This window comes from Antennarius striatus, chromosome 8 (genome assembly GCF_040054535.1).
Source record: "Antennarius striatus isolate MH-2024 chromosome 8, ASM4005453v1, whole genome shotgun sequence".
Lineage (NCBI taxonomy): Eukaryota > Metazoa > Chordata > Actinopteri > Lophiiformes > Antennariidae > Antennarius > Antennarius striatus.
This window is the reverse complement of record NC_090783.1, coordinates 5,693,601-5,710,440: the sequence shown is the minus strand read 5'-3', so window position 1 is coordinate 5,710,440 and position 16,840 is coordinate 5,693,601. Positions and strand designations below refer to the sequence as shown.

General features: G+C 39.2%; 1 protein-coding gene across 5 annotated transcripts; it reads right to left on the bottom strand.

The window, feature by feature from the left end:
* Positions 1–1,557: 1,557 nt before the first annotated feature.
* On the bottom strand, positions 1,558–15,377 carry uso1 (USO1 vesicle transport factor). Of its 5 annotated transcripts, none has more exons than XM_068322480.1 (26): positions 15,113–15,377; positions 14,062–14,148; positions 13,158–13,222; positions 12,944–13,020; positions 12,680–12,691; positions 10,989–11,089; positions 10,790–10,892; positions 10,542–10,597; positions 10,332–10,452; positions 10,021–10,199; positions 9,784–9,924; positions 9,600–9,688; positions 9,362–9,516; positions 8,543–8,748; positions 8,381–8,401; positions 5,628–5,738; positions 5,276–5,394; positions 4,803–4,984; positions 4,595–4,716; positions 4,336–4,474; positions 3,805–3,959; positions 3,674–3,721; positions 3,373–3,471; positions 3,179–3,283; positions 2,812–3,027; positions 1,558–2,464 (listed from the first exon to the last, which is right to left on the bottom strand). In XM_068322480.1, exons 1-26 carry the CDS (start codon positions 15,176–15,178, stop codon positions 2,384–2,386), a joined length of 2,856 nt encoding a protein of 951 aa, XP_068178581.1. In that variant the 5' UTR covers positions 15,179–15,377; the 3' UTR covers positions 1,558–2,383. The 5 variants fall into 5 exon arrangements, with proteins under 5 accessions (XP_068178581.1, XP_068178579.1, XP_068178580.1 ...); XM_068322478.1 differs by lacking the exon at positions 12,680–12,691 and adding an exon at positions 12,349–12,402; XM_068322479.1 differs by lacking the exons at positions 8,381–8,401; positions 12,680–12,691 and adding an exon at positions 12,349–12,402 and having other exon boundaries at positions 1,559–2,464.
* Positions 15,378–16,840: the final 1,463 nt, after the last annotated feature.

The following is a 16,840-nucleotide window of genomic DNA, read 5'->3' as shown; positions in this document are numbered from 1 at the left end:
AGGGGCGAGGCAATCAAGGTTAGATTCACACCGCCTTTGTAAAATTACTTAGAAATGAAACGGGATATTGGAATTTCAGAATAAACAACGCAAACATTTTTCTTTCCTTTTTTGTGTGTGTGAATTTCCCCATATTTGCGTGTCTAAACTTGAACTTTATATTGCAGGTGCATCCTTTCTCTCCATTAAAATAACGACACGATGTAAATATTCATCTCTTTAGTATATTTCGTAGTGACTTTTAAAATATTTCAATTTTTTTCTAATATTTTAATCAACAAATACTTTCATTTTATTTTACTTTGTTTTGTTTTGCGCACACGTGGTTCATAGTCCTGATCCTGAAAACGACACTCAGCGACGCAGAAACAGATTAGTGGAGCACTTAAACTGTCGTTAACCTGTCTGGTGATGACAAGGAGCACAATGAACACGATGTAAAGCAGAGCAGTTTGGCCTCAGGGGGCAGGAGCAGGTGTAGGAGCAGTGGTGTATACAACTGCACAGCAATACAACCGTCAATATCGTGTGTGTGTGTGTGTGTGTGTGTGTGTGTGTGTGTGTGTGTGTGTGTGTGTGTGTGTGTGTGTGTGTGTGTGTGTGTGTGTGTGTGTGTGTGTGTGTGTGTGTGTGTGTGTGTGCGTGCGTGCGCTTGAACGTCATGGTAGAAATAACCAATACTGACCTTATTAAGTGTAATGGAGAGGTATCTGTATTTAAGAACATTTGTTGCCACCTAGTGGTGAAACATATAAACTGCAAGAGAATGAATGAATGTAAAACAAGTTCACTTTTCTCCCAGTGAAAATTAAATATGACAAATACATTGATGTATGAATACTGGATTAGGATACTGTATATATATATATATATTTATAACTATGGATTGATTGTTCATAATTAATCAACTATTAGGTTTGCAGAAATGCAAATTGTGTGAGAAAGTGTCATCACAATTATCCACAGGACACCTTCAAAATATTTCATTTTCACCAAACAGCCAAATCTTTTCAGATTGTCCAAATTACTATTGTCAGGAAGAACAGAGCTTTCCTTGAGAAATTATTTGAAATGGTTGTCAGTCACTTTTCTATCAGCTGAAAATTATTTATCGATTCATCTTCTGCTCTGATTGAAGATGACTGTTGGGTACTTGAAGACATGATGAGCTATTGGAATTACAGTATTTTAAATTTGAATTTGTAACGTGCAAAACAATCTACCAAATTCAACGAAGCAGAAGTATTCTACCCTCTGACAGGAAGTTGAAGGCAATTAAAGAATTTGTACTTCAGAGCAGTACTTCAGTGAATTTGGCCTCTGCTTTGGTTTAAAAAAAAAAGGATTTTGCAGTCACATTCACTAAATGGATTTGTGGGCGATAATGAGAAATTGTCAGGTTTAAATGTTTCTAATCATGTAATCCAAGTAAAGAAACTGTTGGATTATATGCCTTTTGTCTTACAATCATACTTGTTAGATCATCACTTTTCTTCTGCCTCTACAGTCATATATATCCTAAAAAGACACATACAAAATGTCATAAGACTTATCAAAATTTAATTTATCTACAATTATTCCACCATATAGGCGAACAGACTGATAGATTCTTTATTCATTTCAATGTGGCTCATAAATTGATAAGTTACACAATATCATACAGAAGCTGAATGCTAAAACTGGACAAAAAGTTGCAAAAATATCCTTTTTGTCTTTACATCTTTTGTCAGTGTTTTGCAGCATATTGCAGAGCGATCAGGTTGTGTCATCAAGGAGAAATGGAACAACAGAAATACTGAAATCAGCCTGATCACATTGTGAAGATGAATTCATGCGCAGCACAGCCACACATTGCAGGTGAAGCTCCGAATGAAAGTGAGTCTAGTGGGTGAAGCACAGTATGATGGGAAAATATGTCTTAAGAACTTATCTGCGTAACGTATCATAACATCAAATCCTGTTTAGGGTTGCATTTTTGCTATATTATTGAATCTTCTCTCCAAATTTTTCAAATGACTTGTGTGTAAAAAGTAAGCTTAATACTTAACAATACATTACATCAAACACAAGACGAGTAAAGTCCATCACAAACTGGTGGTAAAAGTGGAAGAAGAGATGAACGCACTGACATTTTCAAATATGAGTAGCTGTCAATGAGAACTGAGGAACCACAGCCTGAACAAAAAAACAAGTCCATGTGTTGTGACGATGTGGGAAGTGAGAAAAATGAAGAACATGTGGCAGCTGAACACAAACTGTTTCAATATATTCTTCCTTTGCTTCAGATTTTCAGTGAGTTTCGGTAAAGTCTTTTCTTGTTGGCAGGTGAATCTCCCACTTCTCTTCTTTTTTCTATTTCAGTGGGTTTTCTTCCCGTCTCTTTCTAGTCCTCATCTTCATAGTATTCCTCCTCATCGTCGTCGTCTGTTTGGTCCCTGGCGTCGAGGTCATCTTCATCGTCCACCTGTAAGGAAAGTGTCAAAGTCTAACTAGAGCAAACACACAAAGCTGATTGGTCAGGAAACAAAGCGACAAATGCGTTACATGAATTCAACTATGCTGCCTCGAGCATCTGTGTCATTCTGTGAAATGTTAGCTGCTCATGCCGATTTCTGAATCAGTGGGCTTTGGGTGTAAAGAGGACAGTGAACTGGAGGTGGCCTGTAGTTTACTGTAATTCATCTAGTCATAGTTCCATGGTCGTCTATGTAAACCTCCACTCTTTAAAAATGTGAACGAGTGAGATTCGAAAGCGACAGCATTGAGAACAAGAGGACCATATTTAAAACCCCAGATGAACTGAGCATCTACCGTCTCTCCCAGGTCTTTGAGTCTCTTTTTGAGGGTGAGGATCTTGTTGTCTTGGTCGGCGAGCAGCATCAGCAGGTCGTCTTGCTCCTTTTTGGACTCTTGCAGGTCCATCTGTAGCTTTGCATTCTCCGTCTGCAAGATGGCAGCTGTGCTGGTGGCTGAGGCGTGCTGCTGCTCCATCTCCACCCGGCTCTCTGACGACATCTTCGCCTCTTCCTGAACACAGAAGGGAAAGGATAGGTGGAGGGTGTGCAGAATGAATGGTATGATGTATGTAAATAGTATGTAGGTAAGAATGTATGTAAATAAAATCATGAATTAATGTAAAAAGAAGTCAGAGGGTAATCTGGACAGTTGGTCAACACACCTTGAGTCTCTCTGTCTCAGTCGTTTGTGCTGCCAGTCTGCTCTCTAGTTCGGCCATCTTGGCAGCGTCTGACGAGCCGTCAGCGTCGGGCACAGCGTCAGAGGCCTGATAAAAACCAGTGGAACAGTCACACATTCAGCGTCTTATGAATATTAGCACACCTTTCACCAAAACATAATTTGCGAGATATTTACCCCAGCTTCAGCTCGTCTCAACAGTTCTTGCCTCTCTGTCTTCATGCAGTCAATTTCTGCAGACTGGGACTGGACCTGGCTTCTCAGAGCCTCTAGCTCCTGCAACCAGTTCATACATGTCTTAACATCAGGTCTGGGGGCATTCTATACCGACACCCCAAACGCAGCAGAACTTCATTCATCTCCACTGTGACCCTCTTAGCTTTTTTTCAAGCTATTTGTTGACATCAACAAAACAAATATAGAATAGTTTGACGTTCGCTCATTCTGGGGCGGGAAAGTGTAAAACGATGAATCCCACCTTCAGCAGTTTGGTGTTGTCCGATCCTCCGACTGAACCTTCTGCCTTCTACAGTCACAAGACAAAAACACAACACATTGGTGGCATTACAATACTCACACCCCAGATACTATACAAACACATTTACTAACCAGGGTGTTGATGAGCTCGTCTTTGCCACTGAGTTGTGTTTGAAGCAGTGTGTATTCTTTGCGGAGCTCCTCCACCTCCTTTCTGAGTTGAGTGAGCTCCTCCGTCTGCAGCCCGTTCACCTGCGAGCCGTCTCCCTGACTCTGGTTCTCTTTACCTGAGAGTTTAAAGCACAAATGAAATTAAAATGTCAGATCAAACAGGGTGTGATTCGAATGTTGATGTCAGAAACATTAACATCTAGTTTCTGTAAGATAAAACATCCTGCCTGGAGACACTGAACTTTTTTTAGGCTGCTGCTGTTTCCAATATTCAGGAGTTCAAACAAGCCTGATAACAAAAATTCAGTTCATTTGATAAAGAATAATACATTCAGAATTTTCCTGGTTACCACTTAAGTCATCATAGTTCTCCATTTCAGGATTTCCAGATGACCCAACAGATTCCAAGTATTTGTCAGTTTTGTTTAATTAAAAAAAGAAAGCCCGCCCCATTAATATCTCACTAAACAGCACTGAATTGAGTTGGCCTACCTAGTTTCAGCTTCAAGATGTTGTACTGATCTTTGTGCTGCTGGATTTGGGACAGCTGCTGTGTGATTGTCGCCTGCATCTGCTCGTTCTGAGATGACGCTGACGATACCTGCTCTTTCAGCTCCTGGATCTGAGCATCCTGAAAAGAATCATCAGAAAATAAATGAGGAACAGGAGAGTACACAGAATACAAAATAATAACCGCAAAAAAAACAAATCCACATGCAGACCTGTAACAGATTACTGCTGAGCTGTTTACCTGCTCTCTGATCAACTCCTTATACTGAGTCACAATGTTGTCATGTTGCTCTAATGTCTTCTTCACCTCTTCTTCTTTCTTCTCCTCCTCACTGGATTTATGAACTGCTTTGGTAATCATACCTAAAATGATAACAACAATAAATGGATTGGCGACTGCTGCTGATGAATCGATCACGTGTGGATGCTGGGACACGTCTCTGGCTGACCCTCCAGTTCTTTGACCAGCTTGGTGAATTCGTGGTCAAACAGCATCTGTTCCGGAGATGGGAAGATGGGCTGTGGCTTCTGGGCCGCCCGGGAGTACAGCTCATGTTTGGTGATAAAGCCCAGCTTTTCCACAAAGTTTTCTTTCCCGATACGTTTCTCGATGAGCTGCTTTAACTTTTCTCTGAGGAGAGAGATGATATGACAGGTCTCTAGGTCAACATGATCTGACTGGACTGATCTCTCCAGCTCTTGAAATAAATCTACTTTGCATTAGTGGGTTACAGAAATTAGGGAAGGTTGACTGATATAAAGTTTACTATACAGGTAAACTGCTTGATATGAAAATGTCCAGTCCAAATCCACTAACCAAAATGAAACCGTTTCAGCATTGATTACTCTCTACATACAGTTGATTCCAGTCCATGTAAACTGTTATTTGTTCTTATCAAGGAGTGTGTGAGCCGACACTTACTTGGTGTAATTTTCCAGAGAGTTGTCATTATAATAGATGCAGATGCCAAGAAGCAGAGCACACAGGCCTTGCACCAGCCTTTCATCCTCCCCTAGGTTCTCGGATATCTGTGCCGTCAACTACAGGAGTCACGTGGTCAAGGATTCATCCACTGTGAGAGTCAGGTTCCCACCCCCCACTGTTAACCTAGAACACACTGTTCTCATTGTTTTTCACTATCAATTTTTTGGGGGGGCATATTTTATAATGCAGAATTCAAATGGTAAAAGTTTAAGCTAAATACTGAAGGTGTCTAAATGAGACGGGCATGCTTCAGGCTGGTGTGTGGACTGTACTGCTGCTTGAAGGATACAAAGGGAACATTTTCCTGATTGTGTAGAAAGTGTGTGACAGCTATTGGACAGTTACTGGTCCACGTGCACAGTAGGATGAGGAGCCCCACCCTGGTCTGCACGTTACTGCCCTGCAAAGCACATGAGAACATGAAGGAAATGTTAACACAATGTTCTTGGAAGATGGAGAAATAAAGGCCAAAATATACATAATATTTTAGAGATATCTTAATATTTTGAGTTTAGAAAAATTGAAATCACATGTCAATAATGAGAAGTTGTGAAAATTTTGTCCACATTGGGTCTTTAGATAAAGTAAGCAACAGATTTTACGTTTACTGACTGACATAATCGATTTGAGACAGCAAAGTTATTGCAGAGACAACTTTAAAATAAGGGATGAAAAATGGAATCGAGATGCTTGGATATGAGTTTGGGTTAAAATGTGCATTATTGTGTTGCCACAGGAAAATCAGCCCCATTTTCTTCCCATCCTGACATTCTGGGAATGAAACACTGGTTATAGCTGGTTATAAAGAGCAGTGTGAGAAAGGTTAATAAAATCCCTAAGGAAAGTATTCATTAACACTCCACACTCCACTTTCATCTAACGTCACTACTTAATGCGGTTAACAGACAATAACAGTTTTATTAATAAGTTCATTATGTACAAACAGGGTTATGTTGAACAGAGCAAGCTGCATTAGTTTGTATCAATAAAAAAATGAGTTAAGCGCACTGAAAGCCCCTATCTTTACCTCCAGCCAAGGAGAATAACAAGTTCACAAATTAAAAATAGTGCTCTTGTAAATTTCTCTCCCGAGTGATTGACAACTTGCGTCAATCACAGCATCACAAAATCCCTTTTATTTTCCAGCTACTGCACATGCAAAGCAAAGCCGAAAAGCTCTTTTAAAGATGAAAAATTAACCATATCAATAAAAAGGTGTGTAATTATTAAAAAGGATCGTGCATTTCAATAAAATCAGCACTGAGAAGCAGGTAACAGGATGAAGAGCTTAAACTGGACACCTAGAAATCTCTACTGAACACTGTTATGCAGTTTGGAGACACCAATTACAATCAGCTGTAGGAGAGGAAGGAGGGATTTCCATAGGTTTGGATTGTTGGAGTATAAAAATCAGTACAGATTAAATAGTAAGTATTACTACATAATACATTTCAGCCTTATGATGAACAAACTTCTCGCCTCTAAGGAAATGACAGTGCAGATCTGTTCAATGACGATGTCACAAAACTTATAAAATCACCTTTTCGGATTTTGTCTCCAATTAGGACATCATGCAAAAATGAAGAAGAAAACAAAAGACAAAAAAAGTATTGAATGACATAAACAACAGACTTTAAAAAAAAGCTGTCATAATTGTGCTTACACGGGTTATTTCAATTGCATCAACAGTTGACACTCCATATAGTCTTAAAATAGAGAAACGAATCCAGACACAGCAACACAAATGTTATTGCTAACTGTTCTTGGCCATATTCTTGTCGGTTGCGGGGTTGCGGTTACAGAAAACAGTATCTGGAAATACTTGAACCACCTCAGCCGTGTCGTTTGAAGAGCAGAACGTGAACTTTGACAGTTTATGGCAATTTTGGAATTAGCATAACTTTTTTGCAGTCTTGCTTTTATGGTTGAAACTAACTCTATTTCACTTTCCCTGAACCAATCAGGACAAAGTGAAGCTGGAAGCTGGTTCTGACTGAGGAGGAAGAGGAGGCTGACCAACTTGAGAGAAAACAATGCAGCACGTTGGACAATAATACAGTCGGGGATTTGTTCTGCTTTTTGGTGAAGGTGTTTATTATTATATTAGCTGTACACTGTTTCATGTAAGACTTAAGTTTGACACGGTTGTGACATGATTCAGGGCAATTATAAAGCTACATATCTGAACGCTATTTGCTGTGCTCCATGGTGCAGCCCAGCTCAAAGTAGTGAGGCAGAGGCAGAAACTATGGACACTGTGAGCCACCACCATGGAAACGGAAACTTAACGTAATGTATTTAGGAACCAATAAACAGAATCAAAGTAAAAACCTTTTAAGAATCCCACTGGAATTAGATGTTAAGAGCCAGTTCCAACTTGGAACAGGCTTCCGATGCCCAACCCTACACAGAAAGTCATGCATTTTTAACAGACTTCCCTTCGCCAGACAACCACTGCAGAATCAACAGTAGGAGAAAAACAGAAGAGCTGATGACACCAGGAGAGTTGCATCAGTATTGATGTTTAATCAATTTTTCCTCCATTTCAGCACTACAACTCTGAATCCAAAGACTGAATAATTCTCTAACATATAAAATATTCTGATACATGCACTTGTAAGCATCTACATGTAAAAATAAAAAAATAAAAGATCAAACCTAATAATAGTTGTGAACTCTCAAAGAGCCTTCAAGCAGCACAAACATTGTGACATCTGAGATAAAAACAGCTGCTATCTTTTCTCTGAACCTCTCTCAGGTGTACTCTCAACCACAGTTCACTAGTGAAGACTGAGAGATGAACTGTTTGCAACTCCGTGGGGAGGATTGTCTCACGTGCATCACCGTTTAGAGGAAAAACTGCCTCGTGGCTAAACATTAAGCACAAAGAAGTAGTAGTAAAGGGTTAAAAAGAAAACAAGATCCCCAAAAACTGGGTCAATAAAACCCCTACTGCAGATGCAAAGCCAAGATTAACAGCATTGGCGCTTCCCAAACACTCAAAAAACCAAAACCAAACACACCAACAGATATGTTACTTACCCGCCGGACGATCTTATCACCCTGCAAAACCACAGTAATATGACATTGTTCTATTCACCATTGCTGACAATTCATTTCCCCAAAATTTGCCTCCCCTTCTGACCCGACACACATAACAAGTTGGCACCTCAATCTTATCAGTATGCAGGATTAGTATCCTACCTGGGAGAGGATGTTGGTGCACTGTTGCAGCAGAGACACAGGTGGCTTTCCCAGGCTGGTCGCTAGTTGAACTCTAAGCAGTTGCTCCTTCTGGGTGAGGTTGTCCTGCAGGGCATGAGCCAAGGCCACAGCAGCGCACCAATTGGACAGAGAGTCTGCTGAAAATAAGCCTCCGCAGAGCAGCTGACCAGCTGAGATGGAATTTGCTAGGGGAGAAAAGTCAGTCAACATTTAATTATTTATAAAGGTAGTAACAAAGGTTTTTGGCGGACAAAAACAGAGTACAGGTCAACATACGAACATTCGACTTTAGAATGGAACAAACGCATGCCGCCATATCCGACTATTGTGTGGTAAAGTGTAATCAGCATTTCAAACAGCCCACTTTCAACCCAACTTGGTTCAAATTACACTTAGATAGCAAGCAAATTAAGCTAATGGAGACGATCTGGGTAAATTATAAAAAGACGGTAAAACATTTAATCCATGTATACGTAATAAATACCAACATCAGCTCAATGACATACTGCAGGTATATAGGAAGCCGCTGACATTCTTTTCAGACAATGCATTCATAAAGCTGATGAACCTATCAGACTGAGGATGTCTACAAATACAGTATTTTCCACACTATAGGGCGCACCTAAAAGCCTTTCATTTTCTCAAAAAACGACAGTGCGCCTTATACATGAAAAAGTTTTAGAATAGGCCGTTCATTGAAGGTGCCCCTTATAGTCCGGTGCATCTTATAGTGCAGAAGATACTGTATTTAAAATTGTAGAAAAATTATTTTCAAGTTCTCAACTTGTTATAACTGACCGTCAATGGTGGAAGGCAGCAATGTAGCCACAATCTCGCCCTGGCCTTTCTTGTTTTTGTAAAGGAAACACTGGAAACAGTACAGGACAGCACAACGAAGCACAAATGGTTGTCTCTCATTCACCATGGACATGAGCAGGACCACAATGGCTGGTCTGGGTGGATGAGGAAGATCAGAGAGAAAGTCAGCACAGAATCTGACAACAGAGATGTAATATCTTCGTTCCCTGTGTCTTACCTTGGTGGGTTTGAAGGAGCGTTGACAGATGAAAAGTAGTCCTGATTGACCTGTGAGCCTCTGATTACCTCTGCTACAGTGTTGATGGTCTGAAAGAATGAAGCACGATCAAAATCTAGGACGCACTAAGTTTTAAATGTATAAGCAAATACTGTTCTGTCTATCAACGCACAAATATAGTTACCTCTGTGAGGATGTCAGCAGGCACACCAGTGGCCATGAGGATGGTACACAACTGCTGCAGCAGACCACACTGGTACATGGCCTTCTGACAGCTGGCTGTAGCTCCAGGAGAGTTAACTGGAGACACCATAACTCGCACCAGCTAGGAACAAAACATTGCACAAGCTTTCAGCATACATTAACCCATGGAATTGCTTGTTTCATTTGTAATCAATTCATTTTTCCCATTATGCCTGACCTGTAGCATAAGGTGGAGATTGGTGACCTTCTGTGCTGACCAGCCAGAATTATCATCGCCAACTTCAAACCAGGGCTTCATTCTCTGAATGTAGGAGCCCTCTTTGAAGAAGTTCTGATTGGAGCTGTTGTTCTTCAGCAGGTTGAGGAGCAGAAGCAAACAGTCCTCCACCACAATACCTGCATCAGGACACAGTGATGTACCTCAGTAAATTATAACACAAAAGAAAGTCATCCATTTAAATTTAGGATGTACAAGATATGGAATTACGCTTCAAGACATTTCTGTATTAAATCTCGAAATCCCTTTACCACCATCGCTGCTTCCCTCTTCCGTAATAATATCGAGAAGTCGTTCAAATGCGTTTTCAAAAGCCACAATTTTCTGAATGGCAGCATTGCTTTTGGTCAACTGCTGAAGCAACAGCAAGCCCTTTGGAGGAGAAAAACATGTCATCATATAACTCCTGACTTGATTAAAAAAAAAAATTTTAGTCTACAATCTCAAAGTATACTACTCACATCATTGCGAATTACTTCTCTAGAGTCTGCCAATAGATCCATCAATCTGGAAACACCTACGGAAGTACAGATAAATAATAATTGTACTTCCATGACAATATTTACAGTAATTATAAACTGACAATTTCTTGTGTGCATTATTAGCTGCTAACAAATGCTCTCAGCAAAGGGGTATAGAAATATATTAGCCTGAGTATACTCATGGCATCACAACGTAATTTTCACCAACTTGGGGAGGAGAAACTCACCCATAGGGCTGACAAGAATGATTCCCTGAACCTGGACACCCTGGTTCTTCAGCAGGGCAGTCAATAGCTTCACTCCAGGCCAACGTACATGAAAGTCAAACTCCTGAAATCACATGAAGACATAATTGTGTCAAGACAGCTCTCTAGACAAACACAAGAGCGCGAACTTCCTGCCACTGGAGCAGAAACACGTCAGTACCTCCAACAGAGCAAGAAGCAGGGTCACATGCTCAGGATCCTGGGTGAACCTGTCTGTGAACTGGGCTCCTAGGTCATCTGCCTGCTTCTGGGCATTCTCATCTGTGAGGGAAAGATAAGACTGAAATTATCAGGTATCCAAGTAATAAAGCAGCAAAAGTTAGAGGGGACACATGGAGGGAGCGACAGCTGGAACAGTGGAAATGGGAGGGGGAGTCCAAAGGGGTCGCCGTATGAGAAGATCTACTCTGTATTCTGTGCATGGAAATTTAGACTGAATATGGGATGAGCTTCTATGACGCAGTGGTTTGCGACACCACTGCACTGAGAATAAGTGCACACTAATAATCTTGTCATAATTTATGGTGCTTAATAAATCAATGAAAATCATTTGGGATGTTTTCATCCATGTTTTAACAGATTATCTTGACCCCAAAACAATATAGCTTAATGCTATCATATTATTCTTGTCGGTATTTTTAAGAATTACATTAAAATCCAGAAGAATTAATATCTTTACGTTAGAAATGGATAGATTGACTACTTGTAATATGATAGTTGTTTTTTTGCATGGTGACAACACTCAGACTGACTGACAGACACAATCTGACTGGTTCTCTTTCAGTTTAACAAAACAGTTTGGCTCCTTTCAGCCCATTGTTTTGTTAGCTGGCCATTCTTTACTGTTTTGTTTCACTCTCATTCCTCTAATCATCTGTCTCTGCACACTGCAAGAATAGGTTACTGGCTAAAAGCTCTGATAAACATGCTGTACTATACCTTCTCAATTCTTAATGATAGACAGAAAAATGGGTGGACGGGTGGATCCTTTAGCAGCTAAAGGTAGATATTAACAACAGCGATGCTTGTTTCTTCCAAGTGACCAGAAATCCAACTTCAAAAGTATATCATTTTGGCTCAGGTCATGCAGGATGAGTAAAGAGACAACTATTTGGCTTTCAAACTAAACAAATTCAATAAATGAATAAATATATTTTCCATAAGTTGAAAAAAGATGGTCTTGGGGCATCACTGTTACCAACAATGCACAGATCTCAAACTAAAATTATTTCTACTAACTTTTAAGAAGCACAACATGAAGCCACAAAAGCTGAACACAATTGTACAAAAAACCCCACCTAAAATAAAAATTTAAAAAAAGACACAAAAGAGGAACGAAAAATGACAGACAGACAGACACAGACAGACAGCTGGACAGTTGGTTTGGGGACGTGATAGCATTAGTGAAGTATTATTGCTACAACACCCTCTAGAAACTTGACCAATACCAACTGATTTTAGTATTGTTAGTATCTCACAGCATTATTAACTACTATATTGATAGTAGTTTCAGTACTGACCAGCCATGGAAACATTCTTATGCTTCCCTGAGACAGGGATAGGTGCTACTAGGTCTGCAAAAGCAAGGGGAGGGGGGTATTTAAAACCTCACCTAAAAGCAAGCATTCATTTCAACCACTCTGAAGTGTACAATCACATGTTTGATTCTTGTGAGGACATGCCACAACAACATCCAAAACACAGTTTTGGATTTTTAACAACAGTATAAAAACAATGCACTGCAGGAGGTAGAAACAAGACTATCAATGTGCTCTTTTTTTCCACAGCAAGGTGAACCAATGAAGTGTCGCTAGTGGTTATGGGGCATCATGCACAGTAAAGGAGTTTTACCTTCTGATTCATCTGTAGGGTTAAATACATGGAAGAGAAGAGAGACGACAATCTTTACATGAAGCAGTCATTATCAGTGTACAGAGAAGGGAAATCTAAATTGTCTAATGTCCAGCTAACAAGAATTGGAACTTATTTATACATGAGAAAAATAGCTCATTCAGTCACTGCTCTCATGTGTCACACCATTAGCAGGAATTATGCTCAAATGAATGAGAATGAAGTTCATTATTTCTATTTTTGTGGGAGAGTGTACAGTAATACCTTGCTCTTCCTCCTCATCATTACAGATGATATTATACAATGTGTCCAAAGCGTAGCCAAGGATTTCAGAATCAGATCTGTTATCAGGACAAAACAACCAAAGACAAGTTTAATCATAATAGAATTTGAGCCAAATAAAGGACTTGTGCTTCTCAGTAACATGAACAAAGCCATTTTGAGCCAAGCAATAAAAAAAATACTCCCATTAGCATACCTGTCAGTCTGCAGTATGTTAATTAAATGATCCATTGCCTGTGATCCAACTTCCACGCGATATTTCTACAAAGATAGTAAAAGTTGAAAAAGCAAGGTTATTTTTTTAGAATCTTTTTACAACAGAATTATTCAAAGTGTTACATATCAGACATGAATAGGCACTAAGCCAAGATTATACAAAAGCAACAGCAGGCAAAATAAAGACACACATTATTAGAATTCTGACACAGTAAAATAACAGAAAAGCTACAAGAAAAAGTGAAGTTTCTACAATAGCTGAATGACAGACAAAATTAAATGAAAACCTAAACTTGTAAAAATAAGCAACTTGAAGAAACTGACTGCAGGGGTACTGAAATTATAAATTGATCATACTGTGTAATTTATTTACGGACTGAGAACAGTGGCTGGAAGTCAGGGAAAAAATGGGAGGTTCATTAACAAAGCAGAAAAATAAAGTCTCACAGGATAGTCAAAGAACTGAAAAAATATGAATTTTAAAATTCCTTCATAACTTAAAGCAACTGTTAGCAACAATGATATTTATATTGAATTTCTTTTAAAATATAGAAGTCTTCATGCAATTTCCTCCGGGATTATTAAAGTATCTATCTATCTATCTATCTATCTATCATTTCTGTGTTCCTGACAGTTGCTGATTCCACGTCATGTTCACGTAAGACCCTCCTAAATCCCTTTATTCATGCCTGATCATCTCATTATTCACAGCTGATGGGCCAGCTGGGAGCAAAACTGTCCATGAACAAAACTGGCTTTGTAGAAGATTAAATAAGTGTTCATTTGATTTTAATCAGAAGACTTTGACCATGAGTTTGCCTCAAGACAGAGCAATAGATGATAAAACATTCACAAATGTCATTTTTATGACTCCTATACCTTACCTTTGAGAGAGACTTAAGAGCACGGACAGCATCTCTGCGATCGTCTAGGAGGGTTGAGGATGCTACCCGGTCACACAACCTCTGGATCTGTCAACAGAGGAATTTCTACTATTTCATTAAATTCTTAGTAATAATCAGCAACAAGATTTGTGTATTGTTGGGAAAGAAAGAAAACATTTCAGATAAACAAAGTATAGTGAAACTTTTAATACCATTTGTAACTTATTACATTTTTTTGGCTTATTCAAAAATAATTAAAGTTGACAAAACAAAGAAATGAAAACACATTTATTACGAACATACTGTGAATTCTGCAGGAAAGAGGAGTTATTTCTCTGAATGGCCAAAATGCATACAGAAATGTTTTGAGAGGCACTGAAGTGCAAAAAGGGCTTCTTTTTTTTCCAAAAGGACGTTTTCAGCACAGATACTTCCATACACTGAACATGTTGCTTTACAATAAGATATGTGTTATTTGTATGCTCTTATTTATTACCGAATGTCAAACTGCTACAATCTGACCATGCATTGATGTGAGGATGACAAGAATTCATTATATTGTAAATTCTTTTGGGAAAGCAACCCAGTGAAAGAACAGGTCAATTAATAATGAAAGCTGACTGCAGCACTATGGGGCTCACATCAAATCACGATGTCCTTTTTTTACTATCTTTTACACGTTACTAAACTGTTTTCTTCGATATTATTGAAGAAAATAAGTGGTTTTAATCCACTGACTTATATCTGATTTGACAAGTGAGTGTCATTGTGTTTTCATTCATTCTTTAAAACTACCCGTACGGAAACAGCAGATGTCACAGACAGACATACCAGATATGGAGAATGACAGACATGCTACGTTAGCTAATTAGCTTGCTCGTTGTTATAATTTAGGGAGGCCCTATTCTTTACACGTACTTAGAAACAGAACACAATAAAATAAAAAGTGCAAAACATATGTGTTGTTGGTGACGTGTGTGTCGTATCAGGTTGTCATGTACACAGTGTTGGAAATAGAAGCTAGCCGAAGCTAGCCGTACTGTTGTCATACCGTCTCCGCTCCGGACGGCTGCGGCCCGGGTGCCTGCCCACCCATCACTCCTCTGAAAAAGTTCATCTTAATAAACGTCCTCTCAGCGCCGAATTCAAAGAGAATATCCTCCTGAAGAAACCCTCACACTCCACCCTTAGTGTTCCGTGTAGTTAATTTGTGAATACAAAAATACAAACTTACACAATTGTGCTTTTTTTTGTACACTGTACATCGACTGATCGACCCCGGAAAACAAATGTAATGCTTTGCGCATGCGCGTAAACGTGGCGCTACGTGGACGATCAGCAGACGTCAGGTGCTTAAAGGGCAAGAAAGAGACAACTGTGCAGAAGGTCGTAAAATCAATCTCTTCTCACTTTCTTAATAATAATACAAAAGCAGACAAAAAAAATAGTTGAAATTAAATACAAACGAGTAAAGGTTCAGAATTTACCATCCCTTTCCGTTTCGTCTTATAATTTGTGCTGTACTGCCTGTGTTGTGCTGCCTGTTGTACTGCCTGAGTTGTACTGCCTGTGTTGTACCGCCTGTTATACTGTCTGTTGTACTGCTTGTTTACCATGGGTCTGAGAGGATTGCAATTTCATCTGTGCTGTATATCGTGCAGATTTGGTACATTTGACAATAAAGCTGACTTTGACTGATTAAAAAAAAGTGACATTATTCAGTCTCCCAAAGGAAAATGATCAAAGAGCAGCATACTGGTTTTTCTTACATCCCGCAAAGCGGTGATGTATATTGTAACTGTCAGTGTTTGTGTGTTCGTCCGTCCGTCCGTCCACCAAATATCTTCACAACCGTTGCAGATAGATGAAACAAAAAGCACATTACTCGGGCGGCAAAGGGGATGAAAATGAGACGATGACCTTGACCTTGAGAAAACTAGGTCAAGGTCAAATTTCAACTTTTGTACACTCAGGAACTGGATAAGATAAGGCCAGCATGAGTAAGACCATAGATCAAAGAATGGCTTTGATTTATGGTCCGAGATATTTTCTATCCTGAGATATCTCGGGCACATATCTCAGGAACCAGATAAAAAGATGAAGCAAAAGCCGTTATATCCAGGGAGGCAGGGAGACGAACATTAGATCATGACCTTGACCTTGAAAAACTAGGTCAAGGTCACATTTACACTTTTATACCTTTTTAGGTATACATCTCTGAAACCTCATGACAAATAGAATGCACATGTTACATGTTGGATCATGGGTCTTTTATTAAATGACCATGACCTATCAAAGTAGGTCAGGGCAAATTTTTGAATTCAGGGTTGTCGCGGAATGTTGCAGTCTCTGACTGCCTTGTTATTGTTGCATTGGAATGTATTGCAGAAATACGATATTAACTATTTAAATCAGCTTGTTCTACACTCACCTTATAGTGCAGCTTGCTTCTTTGCATCCTGTCAATCTAAAAGTTATTCAATGAAGTTCCTATATTTGACAGATAAGGTTTCCCATCAAGTGAGATAACACCTGAGGATAGAAATTGAACAAATTGATTTAGCTGTTTATCATGGTACTAGCACGAAACCTTTCAATGCAGAAAGATGCAAAGTGTTAACAGAGGAATTCACACAAATACGTGGCCGCTTTGCAGGTTATAGCTCAGTCCGTTAATGGTAGATTAGTCATCTAACAAAAGTGTTGTTAATGTGTTTCATGAGGTTTCAATGTAGAGATCAGAATGTACATTGATTAATTTTTTTACATTATTGATTTG

Coding starts and splice junctions, on each gene's coding strand:
- uso1 (XM_068322478.1), bottom strand. CDS start 15,178: ATGAACTTTTTCAGAGGAGTGATGGGTGGGCAGGCACCCGGGCCGCAG. Junction 8,402..8,542: donor GCACCAACATCCTCTCCCAG/GTAGGATACTAA, acceptor GTGGTTTTGCAG/GGTGATAAGATCGTCCGGCG. Junction 2,465..2,811: donor TCAAAGACCTGGGAGAGACG/GTAGATGCTCAG, acceptor CTTTCCTTACAG/GTGGACGATGAAGATGACCT.